At 40.4% G+C, this 24,648-nt stretch overlaps 2 protein-coding genes across 4 annotated transcripts; both read left to right on the forward strand.

Moving 5' to 3' along the window:
- Positions 1-1,571: 1,571 nt before the first annotated feature.
- chaf1b (chromatin assembly factor 1, subunit B) lies at positions 1,572-12,874 on the forward strand. 2 transcript variants are annotated; one of them, XM_042427303.1, is made up of 14 exons: positions 1,572-1,672; positions 2,083-2,227; positions 4,014-4,146; positions 4,310-4,430; positions 4,964-5,067; positions 5,244-5,340; positions 5,505-5,589; positions 5,678-5,771; positions 5,899-5,968; positions 6,067-6,158; positions 6,250-6,409; positions 8,454-9,050; positions 10,848-10,930; positions 12,212-12,874. In XM_042427303.1, the coding sequence occupies exons 2-14, from the start codon at positions 2,102-2,104 to the stop codon at positions 12,310-12,312; spliced, it is 1,863 nt and encodes a 620-aa protein (XP_042283237.1). In that variant the 5' UTR covers positions 1,572-1,672; positions 2,083-2,101; the 3' UTR covers positions 12,313-12,874. The 2 variants fall into 2 exon arrangements, with proteins under 2 accessions (XP_042283237.1, XP_042283238.1); XM_042427304.1 differs by lacking the exon at positions 1,572-1,672 and adding an exon at positions 1,710-1,731.
- A 1,855-nt stretch (positions 12,875-14,729) lies between these two features.
- si:dkey-229b18.3 lies at positions 14,730-24,068 on the forward strand. Of its 2 annotated transcripts, none has more exons than XM_042426906.1 (7): positions 14,730-16,203; positions 16,663-16,736; positions 16,873-17,101; positions 19,491-21,484; positions 21,616-21,831; positions 22,766-22,915; positions 23,086-24,068. In XM_042426906.1, the coding sequence occupies exons 1-6, from the start codon at positions 15,858-15,860 to the stop codon at positions 22,868-22,870; spliced, it is 2,964 nt and encodes a 987-aa protein (XP_042282840.1). In that variant the 5' UTR covers positions 14,730-15,857; the 3' UTR covers positions 22,871-22,915; positions 23,086-24,068. The 2 variants fall into 2 exon arrangements, with proteins under 2 accessions (XP_042282840.1, XP_042282841.1); XM_042426907.1 differs by having other exon boundaries at positions 21,619-21,831.
- The last annotated feature ends 580 nt before the right edge of the window (positions 24,069-24,648 follow it).

Genomic DNA, 24,648 nt, shown 5'->3' on the forward strand with positions numbered 1-24,648 from the left:
TTCTATCTTAAGTCCTGGTACGAAACTGTGATGAGGAGAAAATGTAAGCAGCTAAATAGTCTCACCTCCGTTCCACAATCAGCTTAAAATATGCATAATGAAATGCTGAGCAGAGCTACATGCAGAACAATACATTTTCATTACATTTAACTGATAACTGAATGATTTGTTAATACATTAATTTTATGTAATTTACAATTTAATTGTGTTACATGTGAAAGTGTTCTTTTTGACAGTTTTACATTGGTTTTTTTTGAAGTGTTTCTTCAATTTCCTCGAAAGTGCAATAGTTGGGGTAGTTTTCAACTATTTAATCATTATTTAACTAGGTCTCCTGATTTATAAGAGTGGTCTGGCCAATGATGAGTATATGATATTCATGTGATCAGACAGAAAGAAAGTCATAGACTATAAGGTACTCAAAAATATGCACTTATTCACACATTTCAGCAAAACAGCAAAGAGGTGCAATAACAATGGGTAGAAAACTGTAAAGATTTAACCACTTTCTTATTTTCTTATATATAGATAATCTGTGTGGCTCTTTGTAAATATCTTACCTGACTTCTGCTGTCCTGCAAGATGTGATTTTAGGACAGAAAAGAATACAACAAAATACGTTTTATACTTGGGGGGGGGGGGGGGGTTCTCCATTCATACAGTTAAATAAATCTGAACCATATTAATGTACCCTGCATATGCTGAGTAGTGTCATTATGGGAATTTATAATTGCCAGTATTTGTATACCTGTAACAATATAACAGGGGCTAACTTTCCCGTTATATTTTTATGTCATTTGGGGGCCTTTTGTAAGTTATTTTGGTGTACAACGACTTAGTATAGTAACATATTTCAATATTTTTCATGTCTAAGCATCATATTAAAGCTATACTTGTTGGGGCCCTTTTAGTTGGGTGCCCCAGGCAGTAACCTTACTGTATACTTCTACTAGGAAAACATTGTACTACTATATTTGCCTGACAGATGTTATTGGTTACGTTGCAGATTCAGATTTTACTCACAAAATATAATGATGCATTATTATTCATTAAACTAGCCAGTATTATAATTTAAGTACATTGTGCTAATAATTCCTCTCTTCCCAGTTATGGAAAGGGTGAAAATAAAGCAAGACGGCGTTTGCGTGGGGCCCCCAGATCACTAAATCCGCTCCTGCAGCAGAAAAGTGGTGGTCAAAAGTAAAAGTTTAGTTAATGCTAAGAAACATTTTACCAATTCACATTTTGCATTTTTTTTTTTTTTTTTTTTTTTGCTCACATTTAATTCGTAATATGGTATCAGGTTGTAACTACTAGTTGTCCACGTACAGTGACCTAGATTAGTTAGAAAGGTTATTTATTAGCATTAACCCTGACATTTTAGTGGTTTCAGGGAATGTACTGACGCAGCAACAAGTCTGGGACAAAATGCCACACATCTTTGTAGCGTCCGTGTTGTTGCCACATTACGAATTAAAAGCTCATGAACACACCGAAATCGGAGACTTTCCAACTCGGGAAATGGGACCATCCGAGGAGCACGTGAATGCAGCATAATCGCGCCTACCGTCTTCCGCATTTTTCGTCCAATCGCTTTAGGCTTCTCAACCGGAAGTTTTGAACGAATCGTACGCGGGAAATTCCTGAAGTCTTCAGCTGGACAACAGAGAAGGTAAAACGGCAGCTTACTTGGAAATAGCGTCGTTTAAAATAATGCAACTGATATAACTCGTATGTATTTGTAACACACATAACTTACAGGTTCGATTAAAGTCACTGTTATGCAGTCATACCTGGATTTATCGTTGTATCCATTAACGTTAGCTACAAATCGACTCAACAAGCCCCGCTCAAGTTATTGCTAACGGTGTTAGCTTGCTGCAGTAATCACATCCAGTGACTGTTTTAGTAGATGTTTTATAAATATATTGTCGTAGGTAATTCGTAATATAGCGGCCATATTTGTCAGCATGTTCAGATATAACATCTGTGATAGCTACTTAGCTAGTATCAATTAATTTAAAATCTGTAACGTTACGAAACAAACTTAAATTTGTTTTTTTGTTTTTTTTTTCTCCTGAGGTCGGTGTCGGGTACAGAAATGAAGGTGGTAACGTGTGAGATTGCGTGGCACAACAAGGAGCCCGTCTACAGTCTGGACTTCCAGCACAGCTGTGATGGACGAATTCACCGTCTGGCCACAGCTGGAGTAGATACCACAGTCAGGGTGAGTGGACATGGAGGAATGAGTACAGTCATGTAGGAGCATTGACTTGTCTCTCCAAGATTCACTTTAATAACCACGATTTATAGGATGTAATAACAACTGCAAGAAATTCCGGCCTTTTTTTAAAGTTACAATGTTCAGTTCTTTTAAGCTGTTTAAGATTACATTAGTTTTGAGTAAGTGGGAACTGATTATAATTTAGTACATGTTACACATTCAGTAAGTTAATTTAACCAAATGTAGCTGCAGGTGTGGCTCCAGTTTGTGCCTCTCATGTATTAACATTATACACACACAGGTAAGCATTTGTTTCTCTAAAAAATAATTATCCAGAGATGCTTGAGAAACCTAGAAAATAATTAAAGTCTTCCTTCACTCGAAATTGTGTTTTTCTTCTTGTTCCTACAGTTTAAACCTGCAATGCAGACCTTTTACATATAAATGAACGTCCGTTACATTCAAGCCCTGCCAAACAAGTTCACACAATGCTGATTTAACTTGTTATTGCTAGATAAATCTCTCTGTATTTCACAATATACAAAGTTTTTAAATCTCTTGTCGGTTGCAACATTCCTGGCGCTGGCCGTTTGACCATCAATTGTGCAACTCTTCTAGTTTTTCCAAACGTTATACAACCGAATGGATCAAATTCTGATAGTGAAACAAGTCATTTTGCAGGGGTTGTGTAACGCTCAGAACAATTTATACTGTTTTACAGCTGCAACAGCTTTTATGTTTGAGCTTCACTGTGCAGAGTTTGACACTAGAGGGCTGTTTTCACCCTCATCTGCTGAAAATGGGAAGTCTCTCCGTGCTCATTGAAAATCAGATTTTAAGGGGCGGGCCTACGAGCATGATTTGTGACCTCACAAATAGTTTTGAATCCAGTCGTGGTACAACATTCAACTTACACAAGTGTGATATGGAAACTTGAAACCTCCGGTGCACAAACACTGAGAATGGACTTTACAGTGAAGTAGGAGACATCTTGTGTCCAGCAGTTAAACTTCTGAAATGAAACATATTTGTATATTTATAGATTCTGGAATTTTTAATGAGGGAGAAGAAATAGATGTCATTTTAAGGATTTTAACAAGATAATTGAACTATTTTTGTGGAAAAACCATATCAGACACAAATGATTATTTAAAGTAGAGTATTTTATATACATCTTAAAACATGTCTGGAGGGGATCTTTAAACAACACTTAATGCTGTTCTGAAAGTATTTTCAGAATCCTCAAAGAAAAAACTGTTTGCTGCATTACAAAAAGATTTTAAACCAGTTTCTCTAGTTGCAGCTTTGCTTCCAGGTAGCTGTAAATGCCATGTACTTGTTCTTTTTGTACAATCTAAAAGAAATATTAACACATACATTATTTCATATTGTCATTTTTTTTTTGTATGAAAATAGTTTAAAAGTAATGGCAGTTTATACAAAAATGGAATTTTAATAAATTTGTTCACATTCCGCAAATTCAGCAAACACAGAAGTCATTTCTGGCCATCTTGGTTGGAATCATGAAATAGAGCAGCAACTTGGAAAATGTGCAAATATTTTGCAAACTTTATAAATCAGTGTACCACAAAATAAGTAACCCTCAAACTGCTATATTTTTCAATGCAGTCTTATGATTGAAAAGTGTCTCGTTTGCAAAACACACCTGCATGTGTTAAATAACCAGTGTGAGTGCTAAAATAATCTGTGTTTTTAATTAGCTTTTTTTGACTTAAACAGCTGTTTTACAAAGTGTGTTTAATGAGCTTTTTCCCTGATGTTGATGCAGCTGTGGCGAGTAGACATGGGTCCAGATGGGAAGGCAGTGGTGGAGTTTCTGTCTAATCTGGCTCGACATACCAAGGCTGTCAATGTCGTGCGCTTTAGCCCCAATGGAGAGCTGCTCGCCTCAGGAGGAGATGGTATGTTGCACATAACATGCACATTAATATTAATGCTTGCTAATCTAAAGATGCGAGGTAAGGTTGGTGCTATATAAAATTTGAGGGAGTGCTATTCAAAAGACTCAGGTGATTTTTGTTTAAAATACAGTAACCTCTAGTGATGTTGTGTTGTTTGGTACAGATGCAGCCATTCTGCTGTGGAAGCTCAATGACAGTAAGGAGCCCGAGCAGACCCCCGTGTTCCAGGAAGATGAAGATGCTCAGCTCAACAAGGAGAGCTGGTCTGTGGTCAAGACACTAAGGTACACAAGACCAGCAACTGGCTCGTTCTCATAACTCTGTTCCCACCAAGCCAGAAACTTTGACAACCTTTTTGCAATTTTCTTCTTTATTGGATAGCTGACAGTGTAGAGGTAGACAGGAAAAAGGGGAGAGAGAGAGAGAGAGGAGTGCAAAGACAGGCAAATGAGACAGTCAGCAAATCCAGAATTTGAGGTGAACCTGAGTACTTTGGGATCAATAATATCTATTTACTCAGATCAGGGAGATCTGCTGGTTTTGTAAATCTGCAGTTTGCTGTCTGATGCACTTTTAGAGCCCCCTGCAGTTTGTATTCTTGCTTTAAATATTATGGATTTTTTTATTATTTTAACATTTTGTTTTCTGCTAACCAGAACTAGAATGCTGAGGCACAGACTTCATGTACAACCATAGTTATGAGAATGTTTTTATTTTCATTGTTTTCAACATTGCGCCCAGTCTTTGGGACAGTGATGCAATATTTGCATATTGTAAGACACTGCGGTTGATTTCCTATCGTTTGGCTTATTTTTAGGGGACACATAGAGGACGTTTATGACATCAGCTGGACCCGGGATGGAAACTTCATGGTGTCTGGTTCTGTAGACAACACTGCTATTATGTGGGACATTAACAAAGGTTTGCTTAATCTGTCATAAACACAGAATCTTTATGTGTTGAATTTTTGTTTCATCTGTTTGTCAGGTATTTTAGTAATTCAAAAACAGAATATAATAAAATATGTGAGGGTAGATCTCATTTTAGCTCTGTATTAAATGTTAATTGCTACTTTTTTTCTTTTCTTTTTTTTTTAGGACAGAAACTGTCTATCTTGAATGACCATAAAAGCTACGTGCAGGGGGTGACCTGGGATCCTCTGGGGCAGTATGTTGCCACTCTCAGCTGTGACAGGTGTGACGAAACAGAAATTCAGACATCCTGTTTCAAACCATGCGTGTCACGTCTACGGGTCTAACCCTCTTGAAATGAATATCTGCTGTTAAATGGCTAGTGCCGGTCTTTAAAGGCGGGTACAGTGGGATTTAGCAGCTCAATGTCTTTGTTTTCCCTCTCAGGGTGATGCGCGTGTACAGCACTCACACCAAGAAGAAGGCCTGCTGTATAAGTAAAATGAGCTCCGGGACACCTGCAGAGGGAGAGGTCAGCATAGGTTTTGCTTTACAGTTCCTTCACAGTTACATCTGGTCTTAAAAATTATTAAATGAAATTGAACTCTGTAACTTTGCAGGTCAAGCAGTACAGAATGTTCCACGATGACAGTATGAGGTCGTTCTTTCGACGCCTTTCGTTCACACCAGATGGGTCTTTTCTGCTTGCTCCAGGTACAAACACAGTTTTCCCAAAATGTGACCATTAACTGGGAAATTTCAGATTTGTGATATGCCAGTAAAAATGATTTAAGTAAACCGAGCTCCTGCTCCTGTTCAACTTTTTTTTTTAAAACCTCAGCTGGATGTGTGGAGGTTGGAGAAAACATCATGAACACCACCTACATCTTTTCTAGGAAGGGCCTCAAGAGGTAAGTTTTTGTCACATGTTGGTGCATTTTAGTAAATCGTCAGTGTTGACCTATTAATGCTGGTTATCGACGTACAAATCTCTCCCTTTGTCTTTTAGGCCTATCGCCCATTTGCCTTGTCCAACTAAAGCTACACTCGCTGTGCGCTGTTGCCCCGTCTACTTCGAACTGAGGACCAAGAAGTTGGAAGGCAAGGACACACACCCCATTAGTTAACAGACAAGAACGATAATGAAGCTCTTCTTATGTTTTCTTCATTTTCCCTCCATTCCTGTTCACAGATGGTTCTATCCAGGCTCTTCCCAGTGTATTCCAGTTGCCGTACCGTATGGTGTTCGCAGTGGCATCTGAGGACTCTATCTTCTTGTACGACACGCAGCAGACCCTTCCTTTTGGCCTGGTGTCCAACATCCACTACCACACACTCAGTGATCTCACATGGTAAATGAACATGGCAGTGCTCAGAGCCCAACACACAATCACTGTGGTTACGCAAGAGTGATCAAAACATGAAATAGAAGGTATCAATAGCATTGATAAATGGTCAGACTTGCCCATAAACTTAACTGGAAATTGGAGGGATAAATAAAAAGATATGATTACCTAAATTTATTTTTATTTTTCCAAACTATACCCTTAATAATCCCCCCGCCAACACAATTTAAGACTTTACTCACTTCTTTTATCTGGTCAAATAAAGCTCATCATCTAAGAACTCATAAAACAGAAGGAGGTCTGTTAAACTTATGAATATTGAACTGTGTTATTATGGCTCAGAGACGTTTTATAAAGATCCAAAATCAATAAAACAGCTGAAGAACTTTGGGTAAATATAGAAAGCCAACAATTAAAGCCTTACAACTTATATTCCTCCTTACAAAACACAATATTAGTATTTTAGCATAAATAGCCCATTAAAATCATATAAGAACATTCTAAATAATTATTATTAGGATTCACTGCAACTTAGTATCGATTAAAAATACACAAATTTGGAATAATGCATCAATAAAAAAAAATGTGGAACTCAATTGGATATTTGGAGCACAAGGAATTAAACTTTTTTAGGATATAATTATACATAATAAGGTTCATTTATTCAAAGAACAGAATGAACTCACACTGACAAATCAAAAAAACTGAAAACTTCCCACCACGAATTGGTACCAGGAAGCTCTATTTAAAGAAGGAAGAAGAAAGAATTATGATGTAGAATATATAGATAATATACTGTTGGAGGAACCCTCTAAACATTATTCACTGCAAAGATTGTATGATAATTGGAATGAAGATTTCAAGAATATATTATACTAGAAATGAAATTTGACTCAAAAATTAAATTCTCACCCGAGCTGTGTATTTTCACAGTGCTGAAAAAAAAAGATATCCTATGGGATGGCAGATTGTTTTTCTCCCATATTTATAAGTAGCTAATTTCTAAAAAAAATGGAGGAAACAGATGGCCCTACTTTACAGGAGAGAATTGATTAAATATTTGGCCATAGAAAAGACAATGGCTGATAACAACAAGACAAAACAAAGCAACAACTGTGTGTGTGTGTGTGTGTGTGTGTGTGTGTGTGTGTGTGTGTGTGTGTGTGTGTGTGTGTGTGTGTGTAGAGGGTAGGGGGGTGGGGATGAGGGGGTGTATGTGAGAAAGTGTGATAGTACAATGAGGGAATGTGACAACACTTGGAAGTGTGAATGTACATGAATGTATGCATGTTTGTTAGCCAGACACAACCTATGACATGTATTATCTTACAGTATATGTCAAGGCATTATGAAAGAGAGATGGTAAGTAAAACTCTGTGATGGAAGTCATAAAAGTACATTTTAAAAAAAATTCCCAAAAAAAACAAAACAGAAGTGTATCTATTCTATCAGTCATGCTTGAGACATACAACTGAGAAATGAGTGTGAAATGCCTCCTCCTGTGAAAACGAGCATTAAGACAAGAATATGTATTTACAAAAAGACAATAATGAATAAAAACAGATTAAATACAATAATATACAGACAAAAGGACATAATTCTCAGTTGATGTAAACATTGCTGCGGTTGCCGGAGCAGTTGACCTTCACAATGATCAAAGTAGGGCTGCAACTAACCATTATTTTCATTACTGATTAATCTGTCGAATATTTTCTCAATTAGTCTCTTGGTCCATAAAATGTCAGAAAATGGTGAAAAATGTTGATCTCTTTTTCCCAAAGCCCACGTCCTTGGGACGTCTTAAAATGTCTTGTTATGTCCACAACAGTCCACAAACCAGAGATATTCTGTTCACGGTTATAGAAAACTAAAGAAACACAGAAAACATTCACATTTGAGAAGCTGCAATCAGAGTATTTGGACATTTTCTGTCAGTATTTTCCAACAACAAGTTTGTTATTATTGTTAAAACTTAATTATTATTAGGTATGAATTAAAAAAAACAAAACAGTCTCATTCATATTTTATTTATTTATTATATCCTGTTTAGGTCTCGTGATGGTTCCTTCCTGGCTGTGTCCTCCACCGACGGCTACTGCTCCTTCCTGTCCTTCTCTCCTGGGGAGCTGGGCACTCCGCTGAAAGAGCCTCCCACGTTGGAGGTGTTTGTCCCAAACAGCGGTGTTGAGAAAAAGGGCAAGAAGACGTCAGCAGCCAGGACCTCCTCTCCTGTGTCCCAGCCATCAAGCTCAGCCCCAACTCCCACAACCCAAACCAACCCGGGCAAAGATACCCCCTCCGCGCCCCTCTCCTCTATCACCCCCCCAGAGGAGAAGAAGAGCACCCCCAGCGCCAAGTCTAAACCTCAGCCGCGCAGGATCACCCTCAACACCCTGGAGGGCTGGGGGAAGCCCACTACTCCGAAAGCCTCAGCTCCTTCAGCTCCTCAGACACCCACATCTGGGAGCACAAGCGCACCCTCTACTCCCCAGCCCCATAACACCCACCTCACCCCCACCAACTCCTCCAAAACCCAGCCACGCATCGCTCCCCTCACTCCCTCCACCCCTAAAGTCCTCAACAGTGCTAATACTCCTGGGCCCACAACTCCTAAGGGTACGACAACTCCAAAGGGGCCCACTCCAAGGTAAATACAAGTGAGAGTAGAGTGTGTGAGAGAGGAAAACAATTTATGATTACACCACTGAGAGTGTGAGCCTTCATAAGCACAGGGATGTTTTGGTATGTAAGTGGGAGGACGTCTTCAAACTGCTTGATCATAGAGTGAATAAAGAGAATAAAACAGAGAGAAGCTGCAGGAGGAGGAGCTGCAACAAGGGAATACTTAGCATTCTAGCTTGATAACTGACTTAAATATTGATTATCAAAATAGTTCCATCGATCAGTCAATTGTTAAAGCACCAGTGCTTATCAGTAGTCTACTCGTGGTGGATGTTTTTCATTGATTATATCAATGAAAAATAATATAAGGGCTGCAACTACCAATTATTATCATTATCCATTAATCTGTTGTTTATTTTCTTGATGAATAGATTAGTTATTTGGTCTATAAGATGTCTAAAATGGTGAAAAATATCAATCAGTGTTTCCCGAAGCCCAAGATGGCTTCTTTTGTCCCAACCAATAGTCCACTACTCAAAAATATTCAGTTTCCTATCATAGAAACCAGAAAATATTCACATTTGAGAAGCTGGAACTAGAGAATTTTGACTTTCTTTTTTTTCTTGACTCCAAACCATTAATCGATTTGTCAGAATAGTTGGCAACTAATCAGTTGATCAACTACTCATTTCAGCTCTAAATATTATACGTTGATGTTTTGTCTGTTTCAGTCACTCACATCTGTCCACACTGCTAAAATCAGTCAAGCTACATGTGTGATTATTATGTGATTTAATTCAACTGTTCACTGTGTTTGTAACAACATACTTATTGACTTAATTATCAATAAATAAGTAAAACATAAGCAAGTTAAACTTTTTTTCCAAAGCAGGGTTACAAAGTGCTACAAAAAAACACAATAAAAAGCATTTGAACAAATACTTAAATCAAAGAAAACCAAAAAAAGAAAGAATATAAACAAGTCAGGACATGGAAACATCGATAAAATTCCTTTTGGGAATAACTTGATTTTGAGATGAGATTTAAAACATGACCCACAGAGGGAGACATAATGTAGGAGCCAGAACACAAAAGTCTTGAACTTTGAGTAGGAGACTTTGATTTATGATGGGAGCAATTTAACTTTTATCTTAAATTTGTAAGGAAGTCAGTGTAGTGAAGGCAGCACCAGGGTGATATGGTCAGCAACCGTGAGTTAATTACATGTCTATAGCAAGATAAACTTTATAATTCAGTAACTGTATTAAAAACCTCTATTTAAATGTAATGTTGGTGGTGTAAAGAATACAGGTGAATATTATCCTTTAAGACTACACATTTATGGAACTACTTGAACTATTTAAATGTGTGTTTTGACAGCAGACTGATGAAGTTACCACACAGAGCAAACCGCTTCCACCTCCTTCCTCCTCCTAACGATTAAAGTAGCTAAGCTGATTATCTCAATAGATGCAGTTTAGAGAGACGAGTAGGAAGTCACTGTGGACTTTAAAATGTGTAAAATAACCCTTTTTAAATACACTTTTCAATATTCTAAACATCAGGAGAGTTGAAATTAGCTGTAAGGGGGCTCACAGTGTTTTCATTGGTTTACATGCGCTCAGCTCTTGCAGTGAGAACAAAGCTCTGTCTGGTATGAGGGAGTCGTTGGACCCCCTGCTGACTATAAAATAATAATCACTCTGACAGACTGCTCGCAGACAATAACAAGTCTGCATGTGCTTTTGTGTTTGCTTTCTATCTGTAACTTGGTACGTCTGCCTTTGACTAGTCCTGACTAGATTTACCACTTTGTTTCCAGGCGAGTGTCTTTGACTCCTGTTGCATCCCGTCCTGCCTGCTCGCTCTTCGGCACTCCCTCCTCCACCGAGAAGGCCAAACATGGTTAGTGGGGGGGACAAGATTTGGCCCACACGGCTACGGTTGTTCTTTGTTATGTTGTCATTTATCGCAAAGATCTCAACAAAAATCTGACGGTTGAAAGACGTTATGATAGATTATGATCCATCCTCATCATCAGACATCAGTGTACATTCACAGAACTTCTTGTGCCTTGATGTTATGTATTTATAAAGTGTCTATAGTTAAACAGAAAAGCACTTATGTTGAAGAGTGCCAATCCACTGGAGGCTAAAAACTCTTAAATTGATGAATATTTATGTTTCAATAACAGCGATATTGCCACAGTGAAGTCCAAAGGTGCAAGAAAACACAAGCAGTCAGGTGATCAAACGGGTTGTAAACAAGCCAGTAGCATTGCCTGATTATCTAAAACACTTTATTTAGAGGTGAAACTGAAAACGCAACAAACATTTGGTGATAATTCCTCATCGCACAGAAGAACTCTGACCACAAGCACAGCTGAACCAGGAAGTTGGTCTGTAAACTGTGATGGATGTTAACAACAGACAGTTTGGGTAAAAACGTTTTAGCTTTTGCTTTCATGTCTTCAGAATAAGCTAACCTGAGAGTTTGTTTAAAGCCTGTATCATCATCTGACCTAGCCTGTGTTTCTTGACATTTTTTAGTGAGGTAGTCATGTTCCCAGATTTCAGATATTAAAGGATAGTAAGTCTGTCTTAAATGTATTTAAAAGTTGATGTGAATCTTATATGAGGCTTCAGCTGTCTGAGTTAGTCATATCAAGTGGATATCTGCTACATTTACAGTCTTTTTAGCATCAAATTCCCTCTTTGTGTTTCTTCGGACAGTGTTTCCCTGTTGAGCTGCGGTAGAAGTATAGCGACAAAAAGAGGAACTTTGGCTCTAAAAACATTAACATCAAAAGATATTAACTTCAGATAAACTTGAATGCGATTGTTAGTGATGGGAAGAATGGTCAAAAGTCTGACAATGATACTCAAGTTGTAATAAACTAGAATTAATCTTTAAATTTCAATATGAATTTGACATCAAGACATTTGAAATACAACCTTCAGTTTTTTCTTCAAATATAGCTTTATAGTTACTAGTATGATAACTAGTGAGTGTATTTAACCGTGCTCGTTGATCTGCAACCTAAATGTAGACTGAATTGTGTCAAAGAAAGCATCCGACATATTCCACACAGCTTCTTACATGACAGCAGAAGACAGTCGTCACAGATCACAGGCTGTCTCGTGTGTAACCCTTCTGTCACTGATCTCTTCATTTGCATTTCTCCAGAACGTCCCTCTCCTCCGTCTGATCCAGTCTGCCAGCCTCCAGAGTCCAAACGCCCCAAGACCAGCGACCTCCCGGCGAAAGACCGCGTCACCCAGGCTTAGTGTCTATTGGGAACAGTGTGGTGCTATGATGTCAGACTAGAGTACATACAACAGAGTGACAGTTAAAGAGGCCAAAATATTGAGGCTTCCTATGGATGTAATACCACAATGCAATGGCTGTGTGTTTGGGATGATATACAACGTGATTGTACCTCATATAGTGTACTGGGTTATAAAACAAACAGGATTGTAGTTAATGTTTTTTAATTCTCTTAGTCGTGTGTGTTTTTTGCATGATAAAGTTAACAGGTAATGAGGTAATTGCATTATATTTCATTTTTGAGACATTTCAAAGCTGAAGTGCTGTAAAGAGGAAAGTACTGTCTCACTTTTCATCAAAAACATGTGATTTGTGAAATTCTAACTGTACTCCAAACCTGAAGAAGAAGAAGGAAAAAAAAAAAAGCACTTCAAGGTTTAGTGCTTTGTGTGAGCTTTGAATATATAACTCGAGTCTTAATTTGCTGAGGACTTTGGACCAGCAGTTTGACTGAAAGACTCAAAGTAGTCAAACATGTAAGTGTAATTTTCTCATTGTGTAATAAAGGATGTTTCATATATAGTACATTTGTAAGTAGTTTGTGTTGAGTAACTGTAACTGTGGGATGATTCATACTCTTATAATTACAAGCAGCTGACAGTTATGTAAAATGTTGTCAAGGAAATTATCATTTATATGCTGCCTTTGTACTCAAACTAAACTGATTTAGTTCTGATTATAGTGAGGATAAGGCTAATGTTGAAATTTCTATGTAGAGTAATGTTTCTCTTGACGTGGCCGGAATTAAAAGAATACTGAACACACAAAATTTTGACTGGAAGCCAAAAAGATTTTTAATTTTTCCTTAGTATGTGGATTTTTCATAATTAATTATCTAGTTAACTTTTTAGTGATTAATTCTATATGTATTTTAATGTATTACATGAAGGCCCAAGCACTGCCTCTTCAGTGCTGGCAGGAGTTTACTGGTGGAAAAATAAGGAACACTTTGACCCAAAAGTAGTCAAATATAAACTTGGAGTCTTCATGTTAATTTACTGCATCATGCAGTTAAACACCCAGCATTTATATGTTTTTTTCTTGTGGAATGTAAACTTACCCCGAGGTTGCTACAACCTCTAAATTCCCAGAAAAAATACATCACCTCAGTGTCCTCGGTAGCTGCAGCTCTGATATTACAGTATTTAATGACTGCTTTGGCTCAGTACAAAAAGCCAAAGTGACTTGCTAAATACTTACCTTTAAACATAAAATACTGTTCCTTACATACAAAATGCAAAACACTAAATCACGAGCTGAGACCTCAAAATACACACAGCTCATGTTGGCACACGTTCCAGTGCTTATTGCTAAATGTACAGATTACTGAATCAATGCAACATAATGTATGTTTGCAAGAATTTATCTTTATTTTAACATGACCCAACTGCTAATAAAGAACAAAAAGAAATAGAAATGTAGTTTATTTCTTTCTGATTACTGTCAAAATGTTATAATATAGTGTAAATTGTGGATAAATGTCTAACCGTAGCTTCATGTGTTCTTGATAATTCAACTGAACTATCAGGCTTGATATATAAATATATATATATAAATAAACGTTGAGGTCGATGCAGACCAGGAAACGATAAACTTATGCAGTGAAGTACCATCACAGTCATCAATGAAGGATTAACTGCAGTGTAAAGTCTAAACTCATTATGCATATATACAGTTATACAATATATTCAGTAAATAAAAGAAAGGTTTTCAAAAGTTATTCTTTATCAGATCCTGATTTCTGCATAAATTGCATATTTTTTCTTGAGGAAGAAAATGCCACTGCTCAGTTTTGATGAGAATTAGTTACTGATTGACAGTGATATTTGATAATGACCATATTATTTTAAAACAACATTGATTAAAGTCCAGTAATGAACAATGTTTTGATGTGGACATCAGCTACTGAGAGATGTTTTCATTTTGTGTGCTATGCCAGATTTTGAGGCATAGCCTCAACTCAGTGTTAAGAGTTTTTGCAAATTGAAACTCTTGTAGAATATTGAGCCAAAGCACTTGTAAAACATTATATTACAGTATTTGTACCTGACATTGAGATGACAGTGACAGCTATCATTTAAAAATCTGAAATAATTTGTCAATTTGTTGTTGTTGTTTTCTAGCTAAATAACGCCAGGTCATTTTCAGAAGTAAACAGCTGGCCAAACTTCACTTAAATGTGTCTATTCTGAGTAAAAATGAGTGTATCATGTTTAACTTGACTGAGCTGCCAGTGGAGCAAATATTAGTATACTGGCATCGTGTGCGAGCAACCCACCTTGATGCGAGGGGAAGCAAACTAACTTGAGTGACAGTTCCCTCAGCCAATCAGATTTCCGTATGGCCGAGGCTCTTTAAAGCTTCTGCTAATGGCCTTTGTGTGAAGGCGGGGAGGAGTCGGCTCGGTTAGGCTGCTGATTAGCAACAAACAGAAGGTTACGAGTTTAAAAATGTGGACTATTTGACCACCAGACTGGCTCCGCAGCAACGAGAGCGGTGTGAACTATGTCGGGTGTCTAACCGGACCTTGTTGGCTCGCTTTTGAGGAGACCCGGCGGTGATTTTTGCAACATTTAGAGACAACCTCGCTTTTTTTTTTAGGTCGTTCAAAGTGGCGATGCTGAGCTGATAGCTGCGTCATCATGTTGCTTCCGACTCGAGTTGGCGAAAAGAAATCTCAAGTTAACGCCAGAGGTGAAGCTGCCCGCCGTCATCCAGCCCCGGAGGCCACTCCCGACCCCTGAGACAGATGGGAAACCGGCTGAAGGCAAGACGCAGGCGGTGAAGCTTGTTTACGTGGAGGCTGTGAAACTGGGGGACTTTGCATCACTTGGCTCGGCGCTCTTGGCGCGATTCTCCCCCCTTGGCTGCATTTATTATCTGCACTTGGATGGACGGTCAAGTATTTCTATTGATGTTGTATAGCTGTTAAAACCGCAAAAATTGTGCCTACGTGCCACCAGAGACGTTTCCCCAACAGAAAGTGCAGTCATATTAATATTTCATGTAGGATGAGGATGTTTGCCACAACTGTTTGGATAGTCAGAAGTGATGCCCTCATTGACAGCAGGACCCTCCAGTGAAAATGCTGCTCACTCCCATCTGATGGTGACTGTCTTTCTTTCTTTTTTTTTTAGCTCCAGTTAAAAAAAAACGATCTTTTACAAGCCATAAAGACACACTTTATGGTTAATTTCAACTAATTGGCTCCATAGCCGCCCAATGGGACACATCAGCTCATTAGCAGGGTGTCACAGACTGTTTGTTGGGACTTATTGTTAGGTCGGTGGTCTGTTGTGTCCTGTCACCGCATCCACGTGGACTTTGTATCAGGACGGTGGGTGAAGTTTGACTGGTGGCTCCCCCGCCGTGTCCCACAAGAGGTGACTCAGCCGAGCAAAGCGGGGAGTGTTTGAATTCTTCAGACAGGAAGACCCGGGGTCCTTCCCCAGACTGGTCATAGTTACACTTTTTTTTTTGTTGATCAAATTATAAAGCGGTTAAAATGGCCGGCGACTGCACCCACACCAACGCGCATTACGCGCAGGTAGAGAGGTTTTATCCCTCCAAACATTGGCTGGATGGAGACAGAGACAGAGTCAGGGAGATGGAGTCAGCCGGGAACTCGAGAGGCCGTGGACCACCTGCACGGTGGTCGCCCAACTTTGAGGTGATTGACGGGATGCTGTACCGTAAGAAGCTGGAAAAGGGCTTCATCAACTACCGGGAGGTTTTGGATGAGGACCGGCGGCATGAGGCCATCTCCACCTTTCACCGGCGGCGGGCGGGCCAGCGCCACCTCTCCCTGGAGGAGACCTACAAATGCGTGGCTGAAAACTACTGGTGGGAAGGTATGAACATCACTGCTTGACTTGCATCTGACTTCATAGGACAGCATGTGGCTCTAGTCCTCTGTAGGCTGCTACAAAGCCAGGGAGGTTTAAATTTCTTTGAAAACAACCTCTGGTTATCTTATCTGTATCTAACAATGCAGTGTGTTCATTTATTATTGTGAGTAAGTGTAGCAATATTTAAAACAGCCACACACTAATGATTGAATCAATCAAAGATCAAGACACTTACTCAGGGATGATTGACAGCTGTTAATTATGGCCCTGCCTTTTCTTTTTTGTGAGGTAATTCATTTCAGCTTGTGACTTTCATCAGGGCTGACACAGAAAAGTTGTTCTTTTATACTACAAGTGTTTCTGCAGTATAAGATGATTATCCTTCCTCATTTACCTCAGAAGTTGGCACCTGGCTTTTCTTCTGTCTACTTAGTGATGTTGTAATAATTGTTTTCTTCACAGGGATGTACTTCCAGATCAGAGACTTTGTCCTGAGCTGTCCAGAGTGTCTGAGCCAGCGCAGCAAGAAGACAAAGGTAAGGATGCGGCAGAGTAACAGAGGCGGGTCTGAAAAGTAACACCGCTCTGAAGTTGTTCTCCCTCCTCTAAAAACTTTCAGCTCCTCTCAGTTTTTGTTATTTTTCTGCATCTCACACATTCTTCACCTCTCAGGAGCCGTGTGGCAGAGGATGCGTCACAAAGACGATGGCGTCGCACAGCGCCGACATGCTAAGCAAGCTGAGGAGTCAGCGGGAGGCAGGGATGTTCTGTGACATCACCCTGCGGACTAACGGGCAATCCTACTCGGCCCACAGAGCCGTCCTAGCAGCCGTCAGCGATCACTTCCAGGAAATTTTTACAGAGATGGACTCGAATATGAAAGCGGACATAGACCTCACTGGTAAGTCCAGACACTTAGAAAGCTCGTAAACACACTAGCTGGACAGTCTCACAGACTGCAGAACTGTGTATTTGGGTTTGTGTGTGTCAGTATTTCCAAGCTGAACAGCAGAGAGTTGCCCTCAGATGTCTATTAAAGTGAGAGAAGTTTAATGGTAAGCATGCTGGATAATGGTGTGCCTAGTTAATAATAAATAATTATAATTATAAATATCGAGTGACATGAGTTGATAACATCATTTCTCATTATCTTTCAAACAGTGGAGGATACTGAGAAATGTAAATAATTCACTTATGTCATTCAAGGCACAAGAAGGAGGCCACATTTGAAAGGCCTTTTTAAACGAGACCAGCTTGTTGGTCTAGAAATCTGTTGGAGGATCCAGATGCTGAACTCATGTACTTACAATATTGGCCTGAAAAATAAAGCCGTTTTCTCATGTGAACTCTGGATAATGAGAGAGAATCAGAGAATCAGGTCCACACATTTTCCGGAGTTGCCCTTTCACACATGTAGCACACAACAGGAGATTGTCCGTGTCAGACGTGTCCTCACCTGCTGGAAATACTCCGTTTGGTTTAGGCAAGGGATGGCGCCTGGGTAGAGTATGCAGGAATCAGGACATGACACAAAAAGTGAGCTGCGGTTGTAATTCGGCATTTTTAAGCTTTTCACCAGAAATAAAACAGCTTTTTATATTACGAGAAATCACAGGAAACCCTCTGTCCCAGTAGCGCTAGCTTCACAGTGGATTGTCCAGGCCCAGTCAAAACAAATGCAGCTTAGCTTGCCTGCTGCGTTTATCCAGCACCAGTCACATGATAGAAATGTCATCAACACGCCCACCCGCTCGGTGTGAATTCTCCAGACAGTCAGCTGCTTTATTCACACATGGGCTCAATTGGACATTAGATGGACTTTGTGCAAGGGAGCTGGCAGGGTAAAGTCTGTTTTAATGTCCGGTCCAACTGATTCGGACATTTGCGTTCACACATACGGCTCCTCTAGGTAATATCCGGATAACTTCAGGGTTGTAGCGCATGTGTGAAAAGGGCTATAGAAGATGTTGTATTCTGAGAATTACATTTGAAAAAGTGGGGGTTGTCCTATATTTGAGGACGAGACTGTTAAGTGTTGACAAGATCAGATATTCTTTCTGAATGGAGAAAGTTAACACTGTAACACTGGCTCCTACAGAATGTTGCATTATGGGTTGTTTGTAGCCTTAAAGGACAGATTCACATTTTTCAAGTCTGTCTTAAAACAACAGTCAGGTGCCCATATGAAGATTGAAATAGGTTTTTCTTGCCATAATCATTCCTCCTGTTCATACTGACTGTTAGAAGATCCCTTCATAATGTACTTACAATGTAAATGATGGGGGACAGAATTCACAGTCTCCTTTTCTGCAAAAATGTATTTAAAAGTTTATCTGAAGCTAATATGAAGCTTCAGTCGTCCAAATGAGTCAAATCAAGTTGTCACTTTCCATGTTAGTCTTTTTAGTGCCAAAGTCCCTCTTTTTGTTACTATACTTCCAGCACAGCTCAACACTGTCCGAGGAAACACAAAGAGGGAATTTGATGTTAAAAAGATTGTAATATCCACACGATATGACTAATTCAGACCGCTGAAGCCTCATATAAGCTTCAAAAAACTTTTATAGTGTGTCTGTTAGAGTTATCAGTCCGAGAAGTGTTTCGTTAGCTCAGTTTAACTTGCAGGAGTTTCTGAAGGCTCGTGTAACGTTCTTTTTTTTTTTTCCATGGAGGAAATAAATTGAGTGAAAGCGTGTCCAAAGCATGTCCTGACGTCTTTACTGCAGTAACAGATTGTGGACCAATCTGTCAAACAGCCAAGAGTCGCTGCTGTCACAGTTGAAGTCTGAAAAACGGTAGCGTTATCTGCTGGAGACAATAAACTCCACACTTTCAATAGCCTGACAGGAGAGCCTGTGAGTATGTGATTGATAGGTAGATGCTACACATGTGCGATTTACGTTCTGCTTTAATGGAAGTATTTCACTTTAACGACTCTCTTCTCCTTGGATTAATAGTATCTCAGGGAAAACTTTCCCATCTGGACGAGTGTGAAAGTGTGTTTTATCTTCAAAAAGCCTTTTTTACCAAAATCAGTTTTTGGAAAAGGGAGAATCGTCTTATATTCGGGCCAATACAGTATATCTTTTGATGTGTGTCATCAAATAGGAGCAGAAGTGGCCCTATTGAAAGCCGTTGATATGTCTTAGTCTCCACTGTTATTCATGCTTTACTCCCACTCTTCTTTCTGTCTCTCTGATCTTGTGTTTACACTGAGTCGCTTTCATCTCACTGATCGACTAGGGTTCAGCATACCTAATTAAATGATCTTTTTTTTTTCCTCCCCTCAGGTTTCTGTGAGGACAGCCTTCTGCCTCTGCTGGATTTCTCTTACTCCTCCACCCTGTGTGTTCGTCAGGAGGACCTACCTGAAGTCATCACCATGGCCCGCCACCTCGGCATGTGGCCTGCAGTGGAAGCCTGCTCTGCTCTCATGAAAGAACAAGAACTGCACCTCCATCCTGGCAAGGACTTCACCTCAGCCTGTGCTGGTGCATGCCACGAGCGTCATAGGCAACAGAGGGAGAGCAAAAGAAAAGGGGTTTTGAGATTGGAGGACGACATGAACAACAGCTTCAATTTAATGCTGGATGCATCAGATGAGTCTTTAGAAGGAAGTCCAAGGCGCAATTTGCGCAGAACGCCAAAATCCCGAGGTCATAATGGCCTCCCTCTGAGTCCGTCACACAGGATGAAGCTCATGGACTTCAAATCTCCTTCCTCCAAGAAGGCCGCTGCACTTCGAAGTGCCATAGCCACCTCACAGTCACAGAACTACTCACCCATGTCTCCATCAAACACCCGTCTACTGCGCTCTACTCCTGGAGCTGCACAGGAGGTTCAGAGATTGCTGCCCATGTCAGAAAGGCCGCGACGAAACAGAAAGTCTCACTCCATCACACAGCTTTCCTGCGCCTCCAGATCGAGGCCGAACACAGTTTGTAGCCCCGTAAGAGTAAAGCAGGAAGAGGTGGAGGTTGTAGAGGATGAAGAGGATTATGCACGAGCACAGGAGAAGTACAAGCTGATGAATGTTCTTGGGCTACAGAGGACCGCCCTCCTCCCCAGACCAGAAGATCTGATTGGCTGGAGACAGAAGAAACGACTCAGGAAGCTGAAGGCCAACAACTATTCACTGACAAAGAGGCGGAAACCCCGCTCCGTCTCCCCGGCACTACCATATACACTGTCACTTCCGCTCTGTGACCCCCTCAACACTCGCCTCCTCAACAAGTCAGTGAAGAGCAAGCCTGTGGTTCCAGTCAGCAAAGAGCAGATAACACCTAAGAGGCAAAAGACCACCCCAAAACATGTCCCTCCAAGCGACAGGAGCATGCGCAGTAAAGGGGTCCTACCAGACATGTTCCAGCCTGCGTCCAGGCCTGGCTTCGGGGGAAGAGAACTCAGACGGTCAGTGAGGAACGGAGACAGCGCCCACCTTCCTGTCCAGCAGCCGCTGCGACGCAACACCAGCAAAACTCTAGTGAGAAACACGGTCAGGATAAAAACAGAACCAGCTGAATACTCTATCTCAGGTCTTCCATCAAACAAGCACCGTGGCCACACACCTTATAGATCCACCCCTCCACAGAGGACACAGGCCAGAAATAAGATCACGGTAGAGACGGTGAGAACGCTGCGTTACAACAGTGGCCGACCAGCGACAAAGGCCAAGCTCAGGCGGGGCTCCACAAGAGATGTGGAGAAGATGAAGTGTAAGCCCAGAGAGGAGGGCAGGAAGGATGGGAGCCAGGGGCTGAGGGGGGTCATGGACACCGGACCCAAAGTAACGGATAATGAACCTGGCGGGCTCCAGTTATCAGAGCATGCTCCACCACCGTCCATCTACAACCACCCTCTGTATAAAGTCATTAAAGAGGAGCCAGCAGAACTCGTGCCAGTTGGACCTTTCCCCGATCCTCCCTCACCAGACCTGGGCAAGCGCCAGAGCAAGCCCCCCATCAAATTACTGGACTCAGGCTTTCTGTTCAGCTTCTGTCGGCCAGCAGGGGCGCCCATGGCAGTACTAAAGAAAGAGGAGGAGAGCGTGGATATCTGCTTAACGCGCTCTGTGTCACAAGTTGGGAAGAAATTTGGAGCAGAAGAGCCCCACCACAGGGCACTGAGAGCCAGAGGACCACCCACCCTGCCTGTGGTGAAGAAGGAGAGAGAGGAGAGGAGTGTGAGCCAAAGCAGGGTTCAGAGAACCAGGACAAACTCCCGGAACAATAGTCATCATCTGGCCAAATCTAGCAAGTCAAAGGCCACACGGACCATGCCAAAGGTAGATGAAGATGACTGCGATTTCTTTAGGGGCATCTTGATTTTGCATGTATATGATGATATATAAATAACACATTTTGCAGAATAAACACATCCATAATCTTTCCTAATATCTTTTCCTGGTATCTCCAGCAGCAAGGTAAACTCCTTGCGAGAGGAAGGAGCTGCGTCATGTTGGACTCTGTTCGTCGAGCAAGGTTGAAGCAGCTACGGGGACCTCGTAGTCAGGCCCCCAAGGTCCCGAAGTCGGCCCACACCTGCCCGCAGTGCCCAGCCTCCTACAGGGACTGTGATGCTCTAATCATGCATCGCCTCAGGCACATCGAGGGCAAGCACTGGCCATGTCCGGTAAGGATCGACTTTCCTAAACCTTAACGTTGAGCCACAAAACTCTAGAGCCAAGACAAGGGTGGAAAAAATAATCATAGCCTGGAGCTCAAAAAGTTTTATATTTCCACCAAACAATAACACCAGTCGACTGTGAGGGAAAACAATTATTGTTGTGAGATACAAGACAGGTTTACTCCTATTATACAGAAGCTCGTCACCCAGATCAACACACACACACACACAATGGATACTAGTTACTTTCTGGACTAACGAAAAATATGATTCAATGTTATAGATTAAACTATGCAGTTATGTGGAAAAGTATTAAATTAGTGATTGTTATTATCACTAATAACAATCAAAATATATATTATTGTAAACTCCTCTGTTAAGGGGCCATTCTGCATAATTGGTACTTTTACCACATATTCTAAACTTGTTAAAGCCATTTTTTGTCTCAGTTGCCAATTCATTGAAATAATGTAATTATTTTCTTTTGACTTTTGAATTGATGTCAATTTGATATTTTGAGCAATTATTTGGGGATTGCTTATAGTTAATCTGATGATGATCGGCTGTGATAGAAGGACGCGGTGGGACTAAGTCTAGTCTTCTTCAGCAAATATGCAGGAAATGTGTGTAGAACGGGGCATCAGTACAGTCTTTGACCTCATGTTAGAGAAAGAAAATGTTTTTTGTTTAGTTTGTTAAAAGTGAGAATAAATCAGCCTAAATAAAGGCAACAGAATCGGTGGCTGCAGTGTTATAATTTAGATGTGCGAGTCAAGAAGTGGAGCCCTGTTAAGGTGGCGCAAACTACATTTGAGTGGAGTGTTTTTAAATTGTGATATTGCTGCTTTTACTCAAGAATACCACTTCTTCCACTGCTATGGCGTCAAATGTTTATTTCTGCGCTGTTAACCCTTCGTCTCACCCACTCTGCGCTGTGTAGCTCTGCAGTAAGACGTTCTTTCGACTGAGGAATGTACGGAACCACATCCGCACCCATGACCCCAAGTTGTACAAATGCCGGAGCTGCATTGTCGCTGGTTCCTGAGGAGAGTTTGCCAGCTGGAGGGTCTGCTCAAGCAGCGAGACTGAGGTGGGTGTGAAATCTATCATCTTTTGTGGTACTGTCAGAAGGAACTGTCAATACATTATAGTGGATTGTGATCATATGTGCTCAATATAAGCATTGATTTTATTTATTTATCTATTTTTGAGTACCTTGTCTGTGTCTTAACACTCTTAACACTCATGTTTATTTTCCAGGATGAAGTCTGAGTGTCTCACACCAGCGAACAGGCTGAAGAGAAGAGGCACATGATCGATCAGCAGCTTGTACATAATGGATCTGTCATACACAAGCACAGCAGTCTGTGGGAAGGCATAATCTCTCTGATTCTAATCATTGCCGTTGTCAATGATCGCTAATGTTATTTAAATAACCAAACCAAGGTTGCTGTTCCTGTTTGCGTTTCCGTAGCTACAAAAGGTTAAACTTGAACATTACACTCAGGGGGGGGGTCAGGGAATGTGATGCCACGGTATAAAGTGATTAAACATCACGGTTGTGTATAAAATGAAATGTAAAGTGATTGTTTTAACTATTACTGCTACGTATTGTTATCATTATTTTTCTATGTATAGATGAATTTTGAGTGCACTTATAGCTTATGTTGTTAACCTAAGAGGTGGTAATGACTTTGAAGGTTTGGAGTCCACGGCGGGAATACTTGAAGTGATACAAGCGTCAGAGGGAATGCTTGAAGCTGTCTTAGGAGTGTTCTTTGGGTGTTTCAGTGGGTCTTTGTCCTTTTTGGTGTGCTAACTTTTAAACGACCGGTCTCTCCCTCTTTCCGTATTGATCTGCTAGTCTCACATAATCCATGAGTTTGCAATTTGTCTGGGGGCTGTTACGACGACACCACCGCACGTGTATTTGCAAGCCATTTGTAGATAACCGTCTTTTTCTAAGGCTGCCAATTTTAAAAAGGGAAACAAGTCTCATTTTTAATGTGAATTTCTAAACGGTAATCACCACAACGGCATCATTACAGGTATTTTATTGATCTCTTCTTCCACTTTAATCCACAAGAACACACTCATCGTCTTGTTCTACTTCAAATTCCCCTCCTACTGAATAAATGCAATGTGTGCACATAAAGAGATGTTTATGGTTCACAAACTGATTTTTCGAAATAAATGAGCTGTCTCGCTATCTGTTAAAAGACTGAATAAATTTTTGGCTTTTATATCCTGTTATTCTTGCTTTAATTACATATTTGATATGTAATTTATATGTACTGCACCCTGTAAGTGAGAGGACCAAATGGCAGTAGAGCTAATTAATGAGGATTATTTTCTATAGAGGCGAATTATATAAAGTTCAGGAAGAATTTGGCCATATCGTTAAAGGAGTCATCCCAGAGTTCAAGAGCATCCTCTTATGTCACAGACCAAACGATTATTCAAGAAAATAATTAACTAATGAAAATAATTGTTAGATGCAGCCCTGTACAGGAGATATTTCTTATTCAGAATATTAACCTTATGCATTTCTACTGCTTACTTCACTACACAGTTGTAGAGGTGGCATTAGGAGACTGGATCGGCTGAAGCATCTGCAGTGGGTTCAGTACTGCATTGATCCAGTCAGGAGGAGGATGAAGAGTTCTGTCGAGGTTGTGATCTAGAAGGAGTGAGGAAGGGCTTTAAGCATAATTCATTTCTTTGTACCCTCTCTGACTGACTTACCTGGAGCAAATATTGAGGTTTTTGCTTTATCTCATCAGTTCAGCCGATTCAAGATGAGGTTTCAAGATGAGGGTTTGA

Source organism: Thunnus maccoyii, chromosome 11 (assembly GCF_910596095.1).
Source record: "Thunnus maccoyii chromosome 11, fThuMac1.1, whole genome shotgun sequence".
Lineage (NCBI taxonomy): Eukaryota > Metazoa > Chordata > Actinopteri > Scombriformes > Scombridae > Thunnus > Thunnus maccoyii.

What these genes read in the sequence shown, in the direction of transcription:
- chaf1b (XM_042427303.1), top strand. Translation starts at nt 2,102, where the DNA reads ATGAAGGTGGTAACGTGTGAGATTGCGTGGCACAACAAGGAGCCCGTC. An exon ending in CCAAAGGGGCCCACTCCAAG is followed by an intron (nt 9,051 to 10,847) that starts GTAAATACAAGT and finishes CTTTGTTTCCAG; the next exon opens with GCGAGTGTCTTTGACTCCTG. An exon ending in CACCGAGAAGGCCAAACATG is followed by an intron (nt 10,931 to 12,211) that starts GTTAGTGGGGGG and finishes GCATTTCTCCAG; the next exon opens with AACGTCCCTCTCCTCCGTCT.
- si:dkey-229b18.3 (XM_042426906.1), top strand. Translation starts at nt 15,858, where the DNA reads ATGGCCGGCGACTGCACCCACACCAACGCGCATTACGCGCAGGTAGAG. An exon ending in TGAAAACTACTGGTGGGAAG is followed by an intron (nt 16,204 to 16,662) that starts GTATGAACATCA and finishes TTTTCTTCACAG; the next exon opens with GGATGTACTTCCAGATCAGA. An exon ending in AGCGCAGCAAGAAGACAAAG is followed by an intron (nt 16,737 to 16,872) that starts GTAAGGATGCGG and finishes TTCACCTCTCAG; the next exon opens with GAGCCGTGTGGCAGAGGATG.